The sequence below is a fragment of the Ooceraea biroi genome, chromosome 5, assembly GCF_003672135.1.
Source record: "Ooceraea biroi isolate clonal line C1 chromosome 5, Obir_v5.4, whole genome shotgun sequence".
NCBI classification, from domain to species: Eukaryota; Metazoa; Arthropoda; class Insecta; order Hymenoptera; family Formicidae; genus Ooceraea; species Ooceraea biroi.
The window spans coordinates 10,978,717-10,996,075 of NC_039510.1; the positions used below are offsets into that span (position 1 = coordinate 10,978,717).

General features: G+C 36.8%; 2 protein-coding genes across 5 annotated transcripts in view; one reads left to right on the forward strand and one right to left on the reverse strand.

Annotated features, from left to right (window-relative positions):
* The window catches only part of LOC105281153, a 31,325-nt gene extending 14,652 nt beyond the window's left edge, over positions 1-16,673 (forward strand). The window contains exons 1-4 of one of the 4 annotated variants that reach the window (XM_020032206.2): positions 5,856-5,903; positions 9,644-9,688; positions 10,145-10,405; positions 10,818-16,673. In XM_020032206.2, coding sequence (XP_019887765.2) covers positions 10,820-12,520 — 1,701 coding nt within the window. In that variant the 5' untranslated portion in view covers positions 5,856-5,903; positions 9,644-9,688; positions 10,145-10,405; positions 10,818-10,819 and the 3' untranslated portion in view covers positions 12,521-16,673. Of the gene's footprint in view, positions 1-5,843; positions 5,904-7,778; positions 9,689-10,144 lie in introns of those variants that run through there. The other 3 variants (XM_011342194.3, XM_026969505.1, XM_020032205.2) reach the window with 3 other exon arrangements.
* LOC105281158 overlaps positions 1-17,359 on the reverse strand; it is a 316,155-nt gene that overhangs the window by 165,418 nt on the left and 133,378 nt on the right. Inside the window, exon 4 of the mRNA XM_011342200.2 lies at positions 464-523. Within this exon, the coding sequence (XP_011340502.1) occupies positions 464-523 (60 nt within the window). The remainder of the gene's footprint in view (positions 1-463; positions 524-17,359) is intronic.

Genomic DNA, 17,359 nt, shown 5'->3' on the forward strand with positions numbered 1-17,359 from the left:
AATGTGTACGAAGGAAAGGCTCGTAACTCTCGTTACATTTTCGACACGTTTCCGCGTGATTTGATTTAAACGCTAATCTGGTCCGTGCGTTGTCGCTAATCATCGACGTTCGCTAATCTGCGTCGTTATTGGGGGACGCTTTTTTTCGGGGGGGGGGGGGATGTTATAGTTCGAGCGGCGTTTCTGTTATTAAGGTTAGACGAAAACAATTTCGCCAACGACCATCGCCAACACACACACAATTGCAAGCGTCTCACTGCGATGATAAAACTAACAAGTGCTTTCTTTTTTTCAGCCAACCATTTTCGGGACAGCAGCCTCGGACCTGAATAGCGCAACGTAAATTTAGATTAGATTAGATTGGAATCTAATCTAATCTAATCTAACTTCACGTTGCGCTATTTTTCGCAAGAAAATTTCGAAACAAAACGTTTAAGATTGTCAGCGTAAGTGTGTATCTCACCTTCCGGCTATTTCCATCCTTGGGATTCAGGTCCGAGGCTGCTGTCCCGAAAATGGTTGGCTGAAAAAAAGAAAACACTTGTTAGTTTTACCATCGCAATGAGACGCTTGAAATTGTGTGTGTGTGTGTGTGTGTGTGTGTGTGTGTGTGTGTGTGTGTGTGTGTTGGCGATGGTCGTTGGCGAAATTGTTTTCGTCTAAAAACGGTTATATCGAAGAATTAATTACGGCGGGCGGGCTGACTGCTATTCATACGCTGAAAATTATTACCGGCTGCTTTATTGCGGAATACATACTAATCGCTCCGTTAAGCAGATTCTAGTCTGACATGTCATATTTCTTCGAGACAAACCTCGAACATTTCACGAACTCCGTCGAGACCAGGGATCGTTAAAGATACTCAATTGTGTTATTAAAGGCGATAGACATTTCCCGCGGATGTGGAAGGCGACGAGCGAGGGTGAAATCACAGGCGCGCAGGCTGCCTCCCCGTGACGGCGTCCGCGTCTCGCAACTCGGGGGTGTGCTGGATCGTCACGGATTTACATGTTCACGCGCTGTGATTACATTCGCGACACGGAAATACACCGCGCATTTTCGCCGCGATGCGTTCAGCGTGATGGAAGAGCAAGCACGACGGCGTTTCCCGCGCCGCGATGCAACGCGATTAATACGGAACTGGCCGCGTAATTTCGTTTCTGGATTCTAGTATAACGCAGCCGGACCGCGTCACACTTTCGCAGGAAAAAAGGGAAATCCCGCGCGGACAGAAAGAACCGTACGAGCACCGTGGCCGGTACATCTGAAAAGCAGCGCCGCTCTACTTTCGGCCACACTATTTAATTGCACGCGCATCCCCCTGCCGCCCCTGCACGAACGCAATTTATTAGCGCACCGGGAATACTTTGGAGCGCGCGCGTTGCTGCGCGTCGCGGACGGGTAATTAATCGCAGCCTCTGTTAATGCATCTGTATTAATGTGCATGCCAATTATACGTACATATACATATATAGGGGTTGATGGTGCCCCAATGTAATATATATCGTGGTAGGAGTTATAAATCCGCCGTAAATTATGGGGCCGGGTAATTTTCAGTGCAGTTTCAAACGACTCGTGAACGGTACGAATCGGTATTTTATCGTCGTGAATGTAAAACGTAAAATTACGCGCTATGCATCTACACATACAAGTGCAGAGTTTAATATGTCAGTTTTCTGTTCACAAATGACAATTAGAATGATGCTGATATTATTTTTTTAGCTGTCTTAATCATTAATGGAGTTGCATTATTTTTTTATATTTAGATATGAATAACGATACTTGGGAAAACATTCAAATACCGTAAAAAATTACCTTACGTAAAATTATGTTTACAAGAACTTTAATTTCTTGAAAAACTTTAGTTAACATGAAATTATTTTATTATATAAATATAATAGTTCTTATATATTATTCTTATAAATATATATAAATTATGCTTTAAATTTTTATATATCCCAGACAACAGAGACAGCCAATGCACGTATTTATATTTTGTTGAATACTTTCTATTTGCTGAGAAATTCTCTCTTTCTCTTTCCTTTTCTTCCTTTTTTCCCAATTAATTGTCTAATGTAGAGTTCCATGGAGCATATTGCCGCTGGCATTTTGTCCTCACGTGACTGCAATTTTCCCTTTGCAACCCTGTGCAACGAGATTTTGTCGACGATTCATCGTCGGCGATTCATCGTCGGCGCGCAAAGCGCTTTTCTCTCGCGGTCGCACGAAGATCTTCCATGTCACGAAAATAGCGTCAGTTGCGAGGGATTCCTTTATCCTTGCAAGTATAGATATGAACGAGATTGTCGCGTGGTGTCAGACGAAAATAAGAGCGGGAAAAACGCCGGAGAGGAGAGCGACGGTGTAGGGTTGAAAGGAAGAATGAAAGCATGCGCCGAGCGAAGCAAACGAATTCAATGAAAGATTTCTGTCATATTTACTAGCAGTAAATATCGTTGATGGGAGAGTACTGACGCTTGTTTGTTCATGAATAAATAAATGTCTCGCTTGCCTCTCGTTTTCATATCCGCACATGATAAGTAGAGAGCACATACGCAAGTTTCGTAGATGTAGCAGATAAATGGAACGACTTGTATCGCATTATATTTTATGTCGGGTAGAAGGCCCGACAGTGTGTGCACACACGATACATATAATGCGATAGAAACGACAAGATATATAATATAAAATATGCGATATGCGAACGCGTCGATCACGGCGTAATCAAAATAACACGTATGCGATACGAAAACGAAGCGGCAACTCACCGCAATCAAAGGAAAACGAAACCAAGCAAAACGATCGTAAATCACTCTTCGAAAGAGTGCGGCACGCGCCTTTGTAGACGGATCGCGGCGTCGAGATCAACGATGCCGCGAGTCTCGTGGCCTCTCAGACTTTTCGACAAAGCCGCCTATGACACACGTTTTAGGTTAGAACGATCCAATGAAATCACCCGGGGTGTTTCTTTCGGGGCGGTCTTTACCCCTTCTCGAAATTAGGAAAAGAGGCTCAGACAATGGGACAGGAGGCGATCAGAAGCAGAAGCTTTTCGACTAGTAGAACAGAAAGATCTCCGGATCGTTACAGTTCGCGTGCCGTAACAGTCTTCATACGAGAGGTTCGTTGCCGTTTCGTGTTTCGTCAAGTTACTTGTGCGCTCTCAAAAAACATTACACAAGTGCGTGACCCAGTCGGCTCAGGGGCTACATGCCTCCTAGGCGTTGCTGATCCAAGCGACGACAATTCACGAGTGCGTAACCTGGTCGGCTTAGGGGCTACATGCCTCCTAGGCGTTGCCGATCTAAGCGACAATAGCATTACAGTGAGATATACGAAAAAGACGTTGTTACACAAAAGTGCAATAAACACAAAACGTTAAACGAAACTGCAGTGTGTATTTCAACCAATAGATACTGATCCCTGACATTTTAAATAGATTAATTCTCTTGAAACTCTTCATATCAACTGTGGACTTTCTCGGTGTTGAACATACTGTTTGTCTAAAACTTTTTTTTTCATGAAACTGTACAAATTAAAAAGTGTGGTTTCGTACAACTCATCTTTGTGCTTCTTATCGAGTTTTCTCTTTAATATTGCGATAACATTAATTTGCAGACTTTTATGTCCGCATGATACTTATTTTCCACGAATTTCTACATCAAGATAGCAAATTCGTCAGACTCTTTGATGAGTATAAACTCCCATGAAGTCAATTAGCCTCGTTTAACTGTAGGTAGTTATTAGTACGTTCAGCAACACTTTGACGTAATTACGCGATATGAGCTTGTATAGACGGAGCAATTTAGAACTTTAGAGCGTTAGGAAGTCTTTTTAGTGACAGTGTTACCATAAAGTACAGATATATTAAGGAAACATGAGGTACCTGCCTTAATCTAGCTGCTCTACTCGTCAAATTTGCGCATGAGACTATCAACTCACACAATTACAGTTCAAATGTACTTTATAATTGTACTTAGCATCTTTTATTCACTAGATTCCAGAATCAACATGTGCGTATGAATGTATGTTAGTAATAGTGTATAATACATTAGAAAATTACCATTTGTTTGCCACTACACACGTACTTACTTTATATCAATTTATAACATGCAGAAATCAATTAATTATCCCGACGCAATCGAATTTTGCAACGGTATCTCTTTCACACGTTTACCCAGGTCAAACAATTTTCTCGTCGGAATTCACGTTACTCTAACGCTTGACGAGTATCGATTAGCAGAAAGTGCACAGCCGGACAATGCTGGAGTGGCGCAAAGATGAGGGCATTCTCTGAGGATTCCGATCATAGAGATGGATCATAAAAGCCGCCATTGTCTGCCGAGGTCCTCCATTCTCGCAATCGCGCGTCTGGCCGAATTATCTTTATCTTTTCCGTCTAGTAACGACTCGGTATGCCCAGGAATTAGAGTGGTAAACGTTGGGAGTGGTAGAGCCTTTTTAGCACCGTCGATGAAAAATACCCTGTGGGCGTCGTGACGATAACGTCGCGTGGGTAGCACACGCGCGCGACAATAGTACGACCATAACGCTAAGAGCTACCTTTATGATCCAGAGCGCAGAAATCGGATAAGCCGACATGAAGTAATGAGTTTCCTAAAATTGCAGCTACGAATGAAATGTCCATTGGTGCTTACCAACGGACCAACCTGGCTTACAGAGGATAAAATAACCATTAGATTAACATTATTGTTACTTATTTTACGAATTTGCCGTCGATTCTGAGATATCTTAAAATTAGTAAAATTGGACAAAAGTTTGTTCTATAATATAATATTTAAGTAAATTAATATGGTACAAAAAAATATATTCAAGTAAATTGTGGAAAAGTTACTCAAACGGCTGAATAACGTCTTGCTTAAGGGGATGCTGGAGCTGCTAGTGAACTTCTTCGCGATGGTGCTGCCATCGCACAATATTTGCACAATAAAATGCTTTTTACAAAAATTTGGCAATTTGTACGCACAAAATCGCAGTTTCGCAAGGTGGGGACACAATTAAAGAATATGAGGATGCTTGTCGAAGTGATTTTAGAAGCGTAATAAAAGAGAAATCTATACAATCCTGTTAGAATCCTGTATTCTGACAAATTGCCAAATTTTTGTAAAAAGCATTTTATTGTGCAAATATTGTGCGATGGCAGCACCATCGCGAAGAAGTTCACTAGCAGCTCCAGCATCCCCTTAAGCGATGGAAGTAGTCGGCAAGTACAATATAATTCGTGCAAGCGTCAGAAACGAAAATGCACCACTGGTTATAATCTAACCGGTCGAAAGATGTTTCTGCAGTTTAATGTGATGCACATTATATACTGAGCAGCAGAAAGGAAAGGAAGAAAAACAAACAGAGAAAACGAAATTAAAGAATTGGATGATAATGATAATGATATAATGATAACTGAATGTGATCATCATTAATTTTCTTTTAACAGTTACCATAATCCATAGTATTTCTATGTTCTTAACACATTGACGATCATCAGTAATTGACATATAATATAATAAATTGAGACAGGAGAATGTTATAACATATAATTATTTACATTTACAAGATAATGAGTGTTCAATAACGACAAAAAAAATAGATGTGCATAGCACACTTGTAAACAACTTAATAGTTTTACCAGTGAAATAAATTAAATAAAATAATAAATTAAAATTAAATATATAGAAATGATTATATAAACAAATTATGGTGAATCTTAATAATCCAGTTGGCACGAATAGAAAGTCAGCTAAATTACACTTGACGGTGAATGCATTAATTAAATTTCAAGCGTCTCACTGCGATGATAAAACTAACATGTGCTTTCTTTTTTTCAGCCAACCATTTTCGGGACAGCAACCTCGGACCTGAATCCCAAGGATGGGAATAGCCGGGAGGTGAGTGTTATACTTTAAAATTCTTCTTTATCACCTTACCGCCTGCATAATGACTATCGTTCCAAGAGGAAGCGATTTAAAGGGCGGTAACTGGGAGTAAGGGGACTCCCCTGTCAGGCAACGTCTGATCCCGAGAGGGATTTTCATCTCTTCGTGCTACATCACCCTGGAGATCCTTCCGTGAACCTTAATGAGTAAAAATTGCTGCTAAGTCGCTCCGCACTAAACGTTCCGAAATAGAGCGGCTGGCTGCTCTAATTAAAAGTAACAGCGCTACAGCAAGTGGTCCCGGCAGTTCTACTTCTGCGGGTAGAACCTGACGTATTAATTCCTGCAAACTTTCCCTTTTCCAGCCGCTTACGTAGCATCTCTCGTAATCGCGTAATTATATATAATGAGCGCGTATAAGTATGCCACTACTATGGCGGGATTGCGATGAACTTAACGCAACGCGACGCGACGCGACGCGACATAAAGTAACGTAAAACCTAAAACACATTGTTTTATATGCGGCTAATTACGATCGACTTTACGTAACGTGACATGAGGTACCAAAACTTAACGCGATCATTGAAACGAAGTTTTCTATTAGGTTATGTCCATCACCAAACTGTATTCTTTTCCGAAAAATCTCTTTCACGCCAACAGTTCGTAAGCGTTTCTTCTTCCGCAAAAGATATAAATATCCAGCCAAAATTAAATTAACAAATTGGTAATGTCTCCCAGCAGAATTCATTTTTACGGCACGTTACGACGATCGTAATTTCACAGATATATCTCATACGTTAAGTTTACGTTATGTCACTTTACGTCCCGTCGCGTCGCGTTGCGTTAAGTTCATCGTAATCCCGCCATTAACTGTCCGAAACTGGCGGCAAACATTGCATTTCGTGCAAAATTGTCGGGGCGTAGCGCGGTCGCGTAAAACTAAGAATTACAAAATGTCGCTATAAAATCACGGCGCCTCGTAAATTCAGGAATGACATCTCGTTCGATAGTTTCAGTTTCGCCATTAACTGTCCCGGACCGACAAAGTACATCGGCCATCGTTGTGTCTGACAAGGAAGGTATCCCAGGTGTCCCTCTCCGATTTTAGTGAAACTTGGTGCGTTTATAGAGGGGGTCAAAATATTCGATCCATGTTTTTTTTTATTGGCAACGAAACATGTTTAAGGGGTGAAATCAACCCTCGAAAATCGATGAAATTTTCGGTTATAACTTCTGAACGAAGCATAATAGCGCAAGTTTGTAAATATACAAAATATACAGAATTTCGAAAGCTATCTACCGACATAAAACTTAATTTTTTTGCATAAAAAAATACGAGTTCTAGAACTCAACTTTTTTATTTTTCCACTAATAAACATGAAAGTTTTTCTAGTGAAGAGATTTTATTTATAAGAAAACGTGTAATAACGCATTTTTGTTCCTACATGTTAGAAAACATCGAAAATATATTTTAACTATGCATGAGTAGCGAACTTGCAAGCTGCAGTGGCGCCGCACGCCGACCATGTTGCGCGTATTATCATTAGCGAATACGAATTCACTGTGTGCATTAATTGCATGATGGTCAAGTTATTAAACAGTGAAATATTCGAAAAGGCGAAAAAAATTAAACCAAGATATAGAGTAATTGAAATTCAATACGCAATAACGTATTAGAAAAAAGAGTTTGCGAAGTCTACAGAGTTTTAAGTTTTTACGGACTAAACGAAAAACATATTAACAAGAAATCTTTTCTTCGCCAGGGAGTTCTAAATTTCAGATGCATATTTTAATCGCGACATTGGCAATATCTGATGGTCGGATATAAAAAAAATAAAAAAAAATATATTCGACCATCAGATATTGCCAGTGTCGCGATTAAAATATGCATCTGAAAAACATATTATTATGCCATAGTAAATTCCGCCGTGATGAATGTCTTTATTGGCCACCTATAGCTTTATTGCGTATTAACATGCTTCGTTCAGAAGTTATAGCCGAAAAACGAAAATTTCATCGATTTTCGAGGGTTGATTTCATCCCTTAAACATGTTTCGTTGCCAATAAAAAAAACACGGATCGAATATTTTAACCTCCTCTACAAACCCACCAAGTTTCATTAAAATCGGAGAGGGACACCTGGGATACCTTCCTTGTGAGTAGAATAAATAAAGTAACAGTAAAGCGTAAGGTAACATGGACACACATTATGATCACGATAAATTCAAAATGCATACAAACACCGGATAAAACATCCATTTAATCCTAAAATGGATGTTAATATAAAATCGGCTGTTAAATAATATAAATTACTCTTCGTTCATAATAAAATATTATATTATAAATACTTATTTTCATTTTTATATTTCTGTTTTAATCTTAATTAGTTGTCAATATTTATTTTATACAATTTAATAAGTTCGATTTCAAGCCATATTTCTATAGTGTAAATGTAAATTCTGCACAGTTAATAATAGGTTCAGCGGTATTACACTCTTGTAATATGCTAAAATGGTTGCTGAAATAATGACAATGTTAATTTACTGAAAATTATATCATGTATATCATCACGATTATTCGGTTGCTCGCGGTCGAATCATTTCGCAACGCTAATTTCGATAAAATTATTACATCCGATCTCATTAGACAATTTGCGCATTTAACGCGCCACATATTTTACACGATTACTGTTTACAAATTTCAGCGTCGAGTTGCATTGGCAGTGAACCGCCGTTACCGATTCACTCGCTTAATTTCAGATCGGCCGAGCTGCAGTAAATATTTTATGAGGCTTAATGAAAACCGTCAACGCGACGGCAGCCCTAATAAATAAAGCAGCTTTTTACACTCTGCTGGTGATACGGGTGGCCGTACTCCTCGAGTTTTAATACACCGTCCGTTGCAACGTAATTAAATACGAAGTGACTCTCCGAATTTTCATGTGTGCATACAAGCCAAATACGTGTGGACGCATATTTATGATCTTATACGACGATAAAAAAGAAATATCACGCACCATTTCAATAGCCATCTTATATCAATTTGCGCTCGTAGTAATAAACACAGTCCTTTGCTATTGTTAGACAACAATTGTCCGCGAATTTGTTTCATAAGTTCAATTGTCCGCGACAAGCATCATCATGTATTAGAAGATAACCAGTTTGACTAGTAGTTCTTATAAGTAACGCAATGCGCGCGTGGTAAGAAACTGCCAAGAGCTTATATCGTCATGACAGTAGTTCGTTTTCTCGTATTCGCGTTCGCACTCGCGATTGGCATTAATCTTACAAGTTCAGGTAACTGTCATATTGTTCACTTTAAAATTATCTTGAACAATTTAATTTATCACTATCTTCTAAATCCTTCACTTATTGTTAGACAAATTTTATTTGAAGAAATATATAGATAATAAACTTTGAGTGAAGCATTTAGCAAATAATTTATTAATATATATATGATTAAAAATATCTTGATCAGTTCCTTTTGATTGAATTTTATTACACGCAAATATAAGAATGATTTGACAGAAAAGCAATTCGTTTCTATTTGATTGTGAATCAATCTTAATTCGCATGTATGATTTCGCGTGTAAGTATATTTTTGTGCGTGTAAAATGAATAATTTTTCATAACAAATTAGGTAATCAAAAATTAAAATAATATGAAAAAATTTTTGTAAAATTTTAAAAACACTTACTTGACAGAATTAAATATGTTGTATTTCAATACAAATTTTTATTTGTGACTTTGTAGTGCCATTGCATCGTAGAATGATCTCCCGACAATCTCTTCATAAAGGTTAGTGAATTTATTAATAATTTTAGTATTCCCAATACTTAATTAACAATTTTCTATTCATTAATTCATCAAAAAATCGTAATATTTTATTCTTGATTCTGCTCAGTGTAATACTACAGAAACAATGAATAATTAAACATTAAATATGAAAAAATTATATCAAAAAAGCTGTTATAGTTTATAGTACATAAAATAATATACGCATTTTCTACGGATAATTATACTTCTCTCATACGCATGAAATATGTCTTGTGAAATTTTGTACAAGTACATTTGAAATTTTTACGAATTATGTCTACTGTTCATAAAATTTAAATTACAATTTATCTCTGTGTAACAGTATACTGATCCGTTAGTCCTTCATTCCCAAGCACGACATTACTGAAAGTCTACGTGTTTTTAATTTATTTAGGCTCAATGAGTGTCATTACAATGAAATTCAATTTAAATTTGCAGGGTTCCCTGCATAGCGGGGATAGAAAGTTTGCTTCCGCAAAATCGAGTGTCACCAACAGCAGCAGAGCAGAAACTTCCGATATCTCGCTAAAAAATCGAGGCAGCAAAATTACTTGGCTATCCTAACGCGCAAGGATAGCCTCTCTCTCTCTTTCTCTCTTCGATCATAGTAAATAAACAAATAAGAAGGTTATTCTCGGAATTAAATTTATTTCAAAAACTTTACGAGGAGTTAGTGTTTCTTTTCCCTATTAAACTTGCGTAAGTAATAATGTATATGAACTTATATAAGTGATGTAAAATATTAAGTTAAATTTAAGAAAGCTAAACACTGTGTGGAATTAAGAATAAAATCATATTATTTCATCATTACAATATTGAGAATTATCGAGTGTTTAGATTCATTTAAATCTATTAACAACTTTAATAGATTTTCCTATGTTCTCTGTATTAAATATTCGTATATTTCTAATATTTAAAATAGATGTTACGTAAAGTTTCAATATCGTATAAAGTTGAATAAAAAAATTTTAATAAATTTCGATAAATTGACATATTTATAATGGGAATGAATGAAGAATTTAAATATTATTAATATCAAATACAATATTATTTCAACATTAAAATATTTCCGAATAAGATGTATAATAAAATTCTATAAATTTTCATCCAGCGATGTGTAGATATTCGTCACCGGATTGGCAAATGGAGTTCAACGTTACCTTAGATTGGATACATCCCAACGAAATTTTTGTAAAACACCAGCTTCGTGCAATGATTATCAGAATTCAGAAGATGATGGCAGAAATTGAGATGATCAAATTCAGGAATAGGTCGCTATGGGATTGTCGAGTCTATAAAAACCCACTCAAGGAAATTGTTATCGATATCGAGGATCCCGCCGAAATCGAAAAACTGATAGCGAAAGACAAGAAACGGCGTCGTGACTGGCATAAACCCACATTGTCTTACGGCAGGAATTACAAAGAGGATTCTCTTGAAAATCAAAATGCATCCGACGAACAAGATGCTATACGAAACATCAACTTGAACTCTGTGGAACCATTCCAGCGTTCATTGGGATACGATTATAAAATAGAAAAGGATTTACTGAAATCTAATGACAATACTACTTCTGAAATAAATATCAATGATTGCGTTGACTTAAAAAAAAGAAAAAATGAAAAGAATAATATCATTATGAGCAAACCTAGAAGAGAAACTTCAAACGAAGAAAGTAATTATTATAGTGATTCATATATATACTCACTTCCTTTGAAATCCTTGAAAAAAACGAAAAAAACATATTTCGCATCAGACCCAGATTTAAATGTAAGTGACTTTAAATACAAATTAAAGAACAATTATCGTAAAGAGAACGCTTTTGAGAATAATATTGAAATGAAGAGCAAAAGTTCATCGTCCGAGGAACTTATACCATCTGATGAATCTGAACTAAACCAAGAAGACGAAAGAACAAATAAAAATTGGAATTGGAATATAAACGCAAATGTAAATACTGCCAGTAATAAACATGGAAATTGGGAAAAATTCGTAGAAAAGATATCAAGAACCAATATTAATTCACATATGGATGTGAATTCGGACTTATCAACCAAAAACTCAAACCCCAACCGCATCCCAACTTTTGACAGTAAATCTGAAGAGATTTCCCTAGGTAGTAATTCTACAGAGATATATCAAATCGATGGAGATGGAAAGGATCATCATAATTCCAAAGATTTTCTACATTCAGGCACAGAAGACGAAGAAGCTTCGACTAAAGATAATCGTACCAATTGGCAAACGAATTTTGACGTTTTGAAGCTGGAGAACGCGGAGAAGAATAATGAAACTGATCTTCAATGTTACTGTACATCAGAAACAAATCTTATCAATGTCGAGCGAAAGGATGACAATGAAATTTTATCATCTAATGAATCGAAAGAAAGTATCCTTGAGCAACTTAATTCTAACGAGACGGTGACTGCAAATAAAGATAGCGTAGAACTTAAGAAAGATGATGATCTTAAGAAAATGAACAATAAACGTATCGATACCATCTATAATTTACGCGACGATTTAAGATTCTCTGCCACGAAAACATCACCAAGTACTAAAGATCTTCCTTCGGAACATTTGCTTACTAATAAAAATGTCAGTGTCACTGAAAATGGGAACGAGTTGATTAGGCCAGAACATCACAGAGAAAAAACAAGCACAAGTGCACCACAACGTTTCAACAAAATGGATGGAAATGGAACAAATGTTCAAAATGGATCGAAAATTTATAAGAAACAATCAAATTTGATGGACGTTCTGCTTGGCGGCTTCGATGAAATTTTGTCAACTAATATTTCGCGTGCTTCCTCTTAAAATTCCAATAGTCAACTGATTGAGATGAAAAATAATAGAAAACATATTTTTGAAGTTTAGCATTTTTAACATATAATAGACGAAGAAGTATCTTAAACATTATCTCAATGCAAAAGCAATACTCATGCTAAAACTTTTCACGTTTATTAATAGATAAATTATATTCTATTGTAATATTTTGTGACATCGCACAGCAAAAATAGTCTTGGTAAATAAAAAAGCATCTTGCCGCTTTTCAATCGATCAGTTTCCGTCGACGTGATTATATGTATTTTATTGCTACCTTGAAAACATCTAGAACAGATCTTTCAATAAAAGATAAATGATAAAAAATATATGTGTTTTCTGTTTTCGACAAGTTCTAGAATGATTAGAGATGGAAAGAAAGAGTTTTCGCATTAGGACTTGCTCATGGACAATAGATTTAGCCCTACTATTTCAATCAATTACATGTATTATATGTTGCCGGTCAGAATAGTTACTATACCATCAACCATAGTACCGTCTGTTCATGCATATGACATTTGTTTTCTACCTGCTGTCACCATTCGTTCATGTATCGGATTCATACGGTGAGCATCCACAATTTTGCGGTTTGTACAACACTTTAACATTCAACAAAAAAGCAGTTCCACATTATTTGCGAAAGGAGCAAGGAATGTAGCATATACCATTAATAACAATATCGATAATATAATATGAGATGTAATACAAGTAATAATGATGCAAATGTGTGATGTAGTGTTTTTTTATTTTAAAAGTAATTGATAAATTTAGCAGATGTTATAAAGATAATTAATGTAACAACTGTTGTTTTTTCACTACACGTATTTATTTTATTGAACTAATATTTAGTCCCGCATTTCAAATTCAAATATTAGATTGAATCAGATACTGAGTTTAATTAAATGATTTTAATGAACCAATTTCGCTAATTTATTTATCCACAGTCATCGAGTTAAATAGAACGGAAGTTTTTGTACGTAGGAGCAAAACATTAATACATATTGACACATATTATTTGAACAAAGTATTCTTTAATGAGTTTATCATGATTCTCATTTCGATATACATAACATATCCACAACAAACAATATGATTGAACCGTAGTCTTTATAAAATTTTACATTGAATCAATTAATTTCTGTAAAGGAATTTTCAGAACAGATTATTTTAAAATAATTTCAATATAGTTACATCACACATAGATCACTTAAAATAATCGCATTATCAGCAACCTAACACCGCTATTATTCTCGCAAATTTCTGGTTAATATTGCTGTCCGCTTGCTCTCAATAAATCTACACGCATATATTACATAGAACGTAGATTACACGATTTTAGACGAGAGTAATTTACATTGCAAACACGTAATGTACATGCATGCGCATGTAAGTGTGAAAAGGATCAGCGGAAGTAACACGACACAATTCACCGTGTCAATTCTACTTGCAGCTACGGCGTAATTTGCGACGTAACAGTCAGGTACGACAAACCGGAACAAAAAAAACAAGCTGAATGGATTCGAACGGTATAACTGGAGTAACATGGAATCCTTATCTCTATCCGCTCCGGCGAATCGGTCAATGATCGCAATAGCGATTCCAGAAAAAGACCGGAAAGGGACTGGCACTTTTCTTGCTTCCACAGTAACATCTCCCGCTCATCTCTTCTCACTGTCTTTTTATGTCGCTGCGCTGTTATCAAGACGAATCACATCCAATACGGCCGAGAATATCGACCGACGCGGTGTCGAGATTCCGCTGATTATCCGATGCACTCGCGATAATTTAATTGAACTCTTACCTCGTCACGTTTGGATCGCGATTGAAATCGCCATTTTCGCGCTGGCACCTTAATCAAATCGTTCATCGCAGGTATGATCAATACCAAGTAACTATCTGAAAATGTGTTAGTTGGAGATGCGGTAAATTATAAACGCGTGTTTGGGCATTTCGCTTCCTTCGCGCGCGCGAACTGGGCGGTAGAAATGTGCAAAGTATGCTAAGTGTATCTTCCAACTTTGCACTTTCTCGCTGTCTTTAAATATATTAATTTGATTCTATTTAACTTTTGCTGCATTAACTGTATATTAGATAATTAGAAGGATCTTATGATAAACTAACTATTTTCGACATTGTCAACTATAATACATGCTCGTACGTATATATTAATATAAAGTATTATTATATAAGTATACCTAATGTAATAAATGTAAGACATAAATATTGCTAAATAATAATTATTCTAAAAGTTTCGTCATGCGATAAGGAAAGCTCATTTGCTCGTCGGTTTTGCAGATCTTTTCAAACAATTAAGTTAAACGCTGACGTCAACTTCGCGGATAGACTTGAATCCGTTCGAAATGGACGGCATCGATTTTCTATTTCCGGTACGGATCGTATCGCGCGATCGTAACGTGCCAGCCAAAGTCGCGGGACGTTTCGCATAAAAGTCGTGGCCGAATGCAATCTCCGAGCAGCGATAAAGGCCACCGGATACTTTCAGCTCGTTATATCGATCCACTCAAAATACGGTGCTAACTTCGTAGATTACAGTTTACTCGGTGTCGTAGCCCGGCGTCAAAGGGCAAAGTTGCTTTTTCTCCAACACAAAAGCTGGTGCACCCGAAATCTAATTCTCCGTCAGCAGAGAGGGAGAGAGAGAACGGGACATCCTGTGCGTCACGAAATAAATTAAATTCTGCTAAAAGTGTCGCCCATTGGCGAGTTAATGCGGACTATAATTTCCTTTCCGTTCTTAATTTACCTCAAAATCGCACGAGTTTTATACTAAACGGCCTTTATTAGTATCATAAATCTTGTTAACGCTCTCCACTTTGTCATGAACTTGACCATGCGTCTATAAACTACATCTTTTTATACTTTCTTGTCGATTAAATGTCTCTTTTTTTATCTCTTTTGTGCTTTTTAGATCTTTCTCTGGATAAAATTAAAATCAGAATTTGAATTTCTTCATAAGGATTAATTTAAAAAATTGACGCGACCAGTTATGTTACCGTGAATGAGAAAAATCATGCGTTGAGAGTCAAATTCGTTTCTTCGATTTTATCGAGTATAAAATCGATTCTGACCGAAGTCAACTCTATATCCGGGGATGAGCAGCACCGTGACATCAAAGTGATTCGATCGCCAGAATTCCCCCGCGAAACTAAATGTACACACGAAAGAGAAAACGACGACAAATGGCCGCGGTGACGTGCATCCGTATGCGCGTGTACGCGACCGTATGCGTCTGGCAGTTGACGAATCAAAAGTAAACACCGGCAAATGGACTCCACACGACGACGGCTCTCGTAACGCTTTACTGCGCTTTTATCTTTTCAATTACCAGCCGTGCCTCGCCAGCAATTAAATATCGTTAAACTGTGCCCGATTGCGGCACGAGAGCGTGAAGCTTCGCGGATCTGTCGAAGCGACTCGTTTCATCGTACCTTTACGAGCTAACACGCGTTAGCTGATCTCCCCTCATTCACGTTTATCGCCTTCATATTTTAGCCCGCGAACAATCATTATATTGCCGCTATATTTAGCCAATAATATTTTTAATTAATAGTTGATATATAAATCAGTATGGTCATTACATTTTAACGAACTAAAGTCGAAGCAATAATTGGTAATTAACAATATTCGGAAAAGAAAAGAATTGTATTACGAAGAACTGATAAATATAATTAAAAATGCTAGTAATAAATGAGTACTCGAATTGTAAATAGAAAATGTAGTTGTATTAGTGGACAAGTACTCATGCTGCTATTAAGATGATGACTAAAGTTTGATAACCGTTTGCGTAGCTTTAGTGCGAAACTAATGTATCTCCGAGTTTGACAAACGAGAAAGCTAGGAATGGTAACGCATGGAGAGAAACGTTAAGTGACTCTTTGACAGAAGAACTTGACGCTTTGAGTGGTTCAGTTCGTTTCATATAATGTTATCTGTTTGGATAGTAAGCAAGTAGACGATTAAATCTCTCCCTTTAAGGGCCGCCTATCTAACGTTTGTCTTGCTTGCAGATTACACCAACTTGAGACCGTGCAAGAAGAACGTGGCAGTTTCAAAGCACAGAAACAACAGTGGTTACCGAATTACAACTGGAGACCACTTGACAAGAACTATGACCTGAGGTATTCCGGTAAACCACGGTCATTCGCTACTATTGATAATGCAAAATGTCCAGAACGACCCCTTCTCTGTCTTTTATTGCATATTTCGCATTTATATTAAATAAATAATGATATAAATTTAGAAAGCATTGGCCGCTTACTTTGAAGTTTAAATTTAAATAAATCGAAGGTTCTCTGCTATCGTCTTTTAGAAAGAATATCAAGAGGTGATTTTACCTGTGTAAAATAATAATTTTAAATTGCAAATAAATAAATCTTTGCACAGTGCGTAAAAATGGATCATTGCAAACGAAGTTACGTGAAATCCGATCGTTTCAGCAACAAAGAATCAACGAAGAAAAAAACCAGGATGGAATTTACAAAACTCGAGGATTGGGGACAAAGAATGGCGGATCCATGGATAAAGAAAATGCAGGAGATAAGCCGACAGGAGAGAGAAAAATGGGCAGCGTACAAAAGAAAGGAGAGCGGGAAACTCGCCCTCGACAGTGTCGAAGAAACTACGAAAACGAACAGACTCGCGAACAATGAATTGATCAGCATAGGAATATAAAGAAATCACTTCTTTCCAAGAGAACAGTAAACTAATGTGTATACATACGATCAAAACGAAATATAATGTCGCTATCCTCATATCTCGATGTGAAATACCTATTCAAAATGATAAAAATACCATTATATTTTACAAACGTAT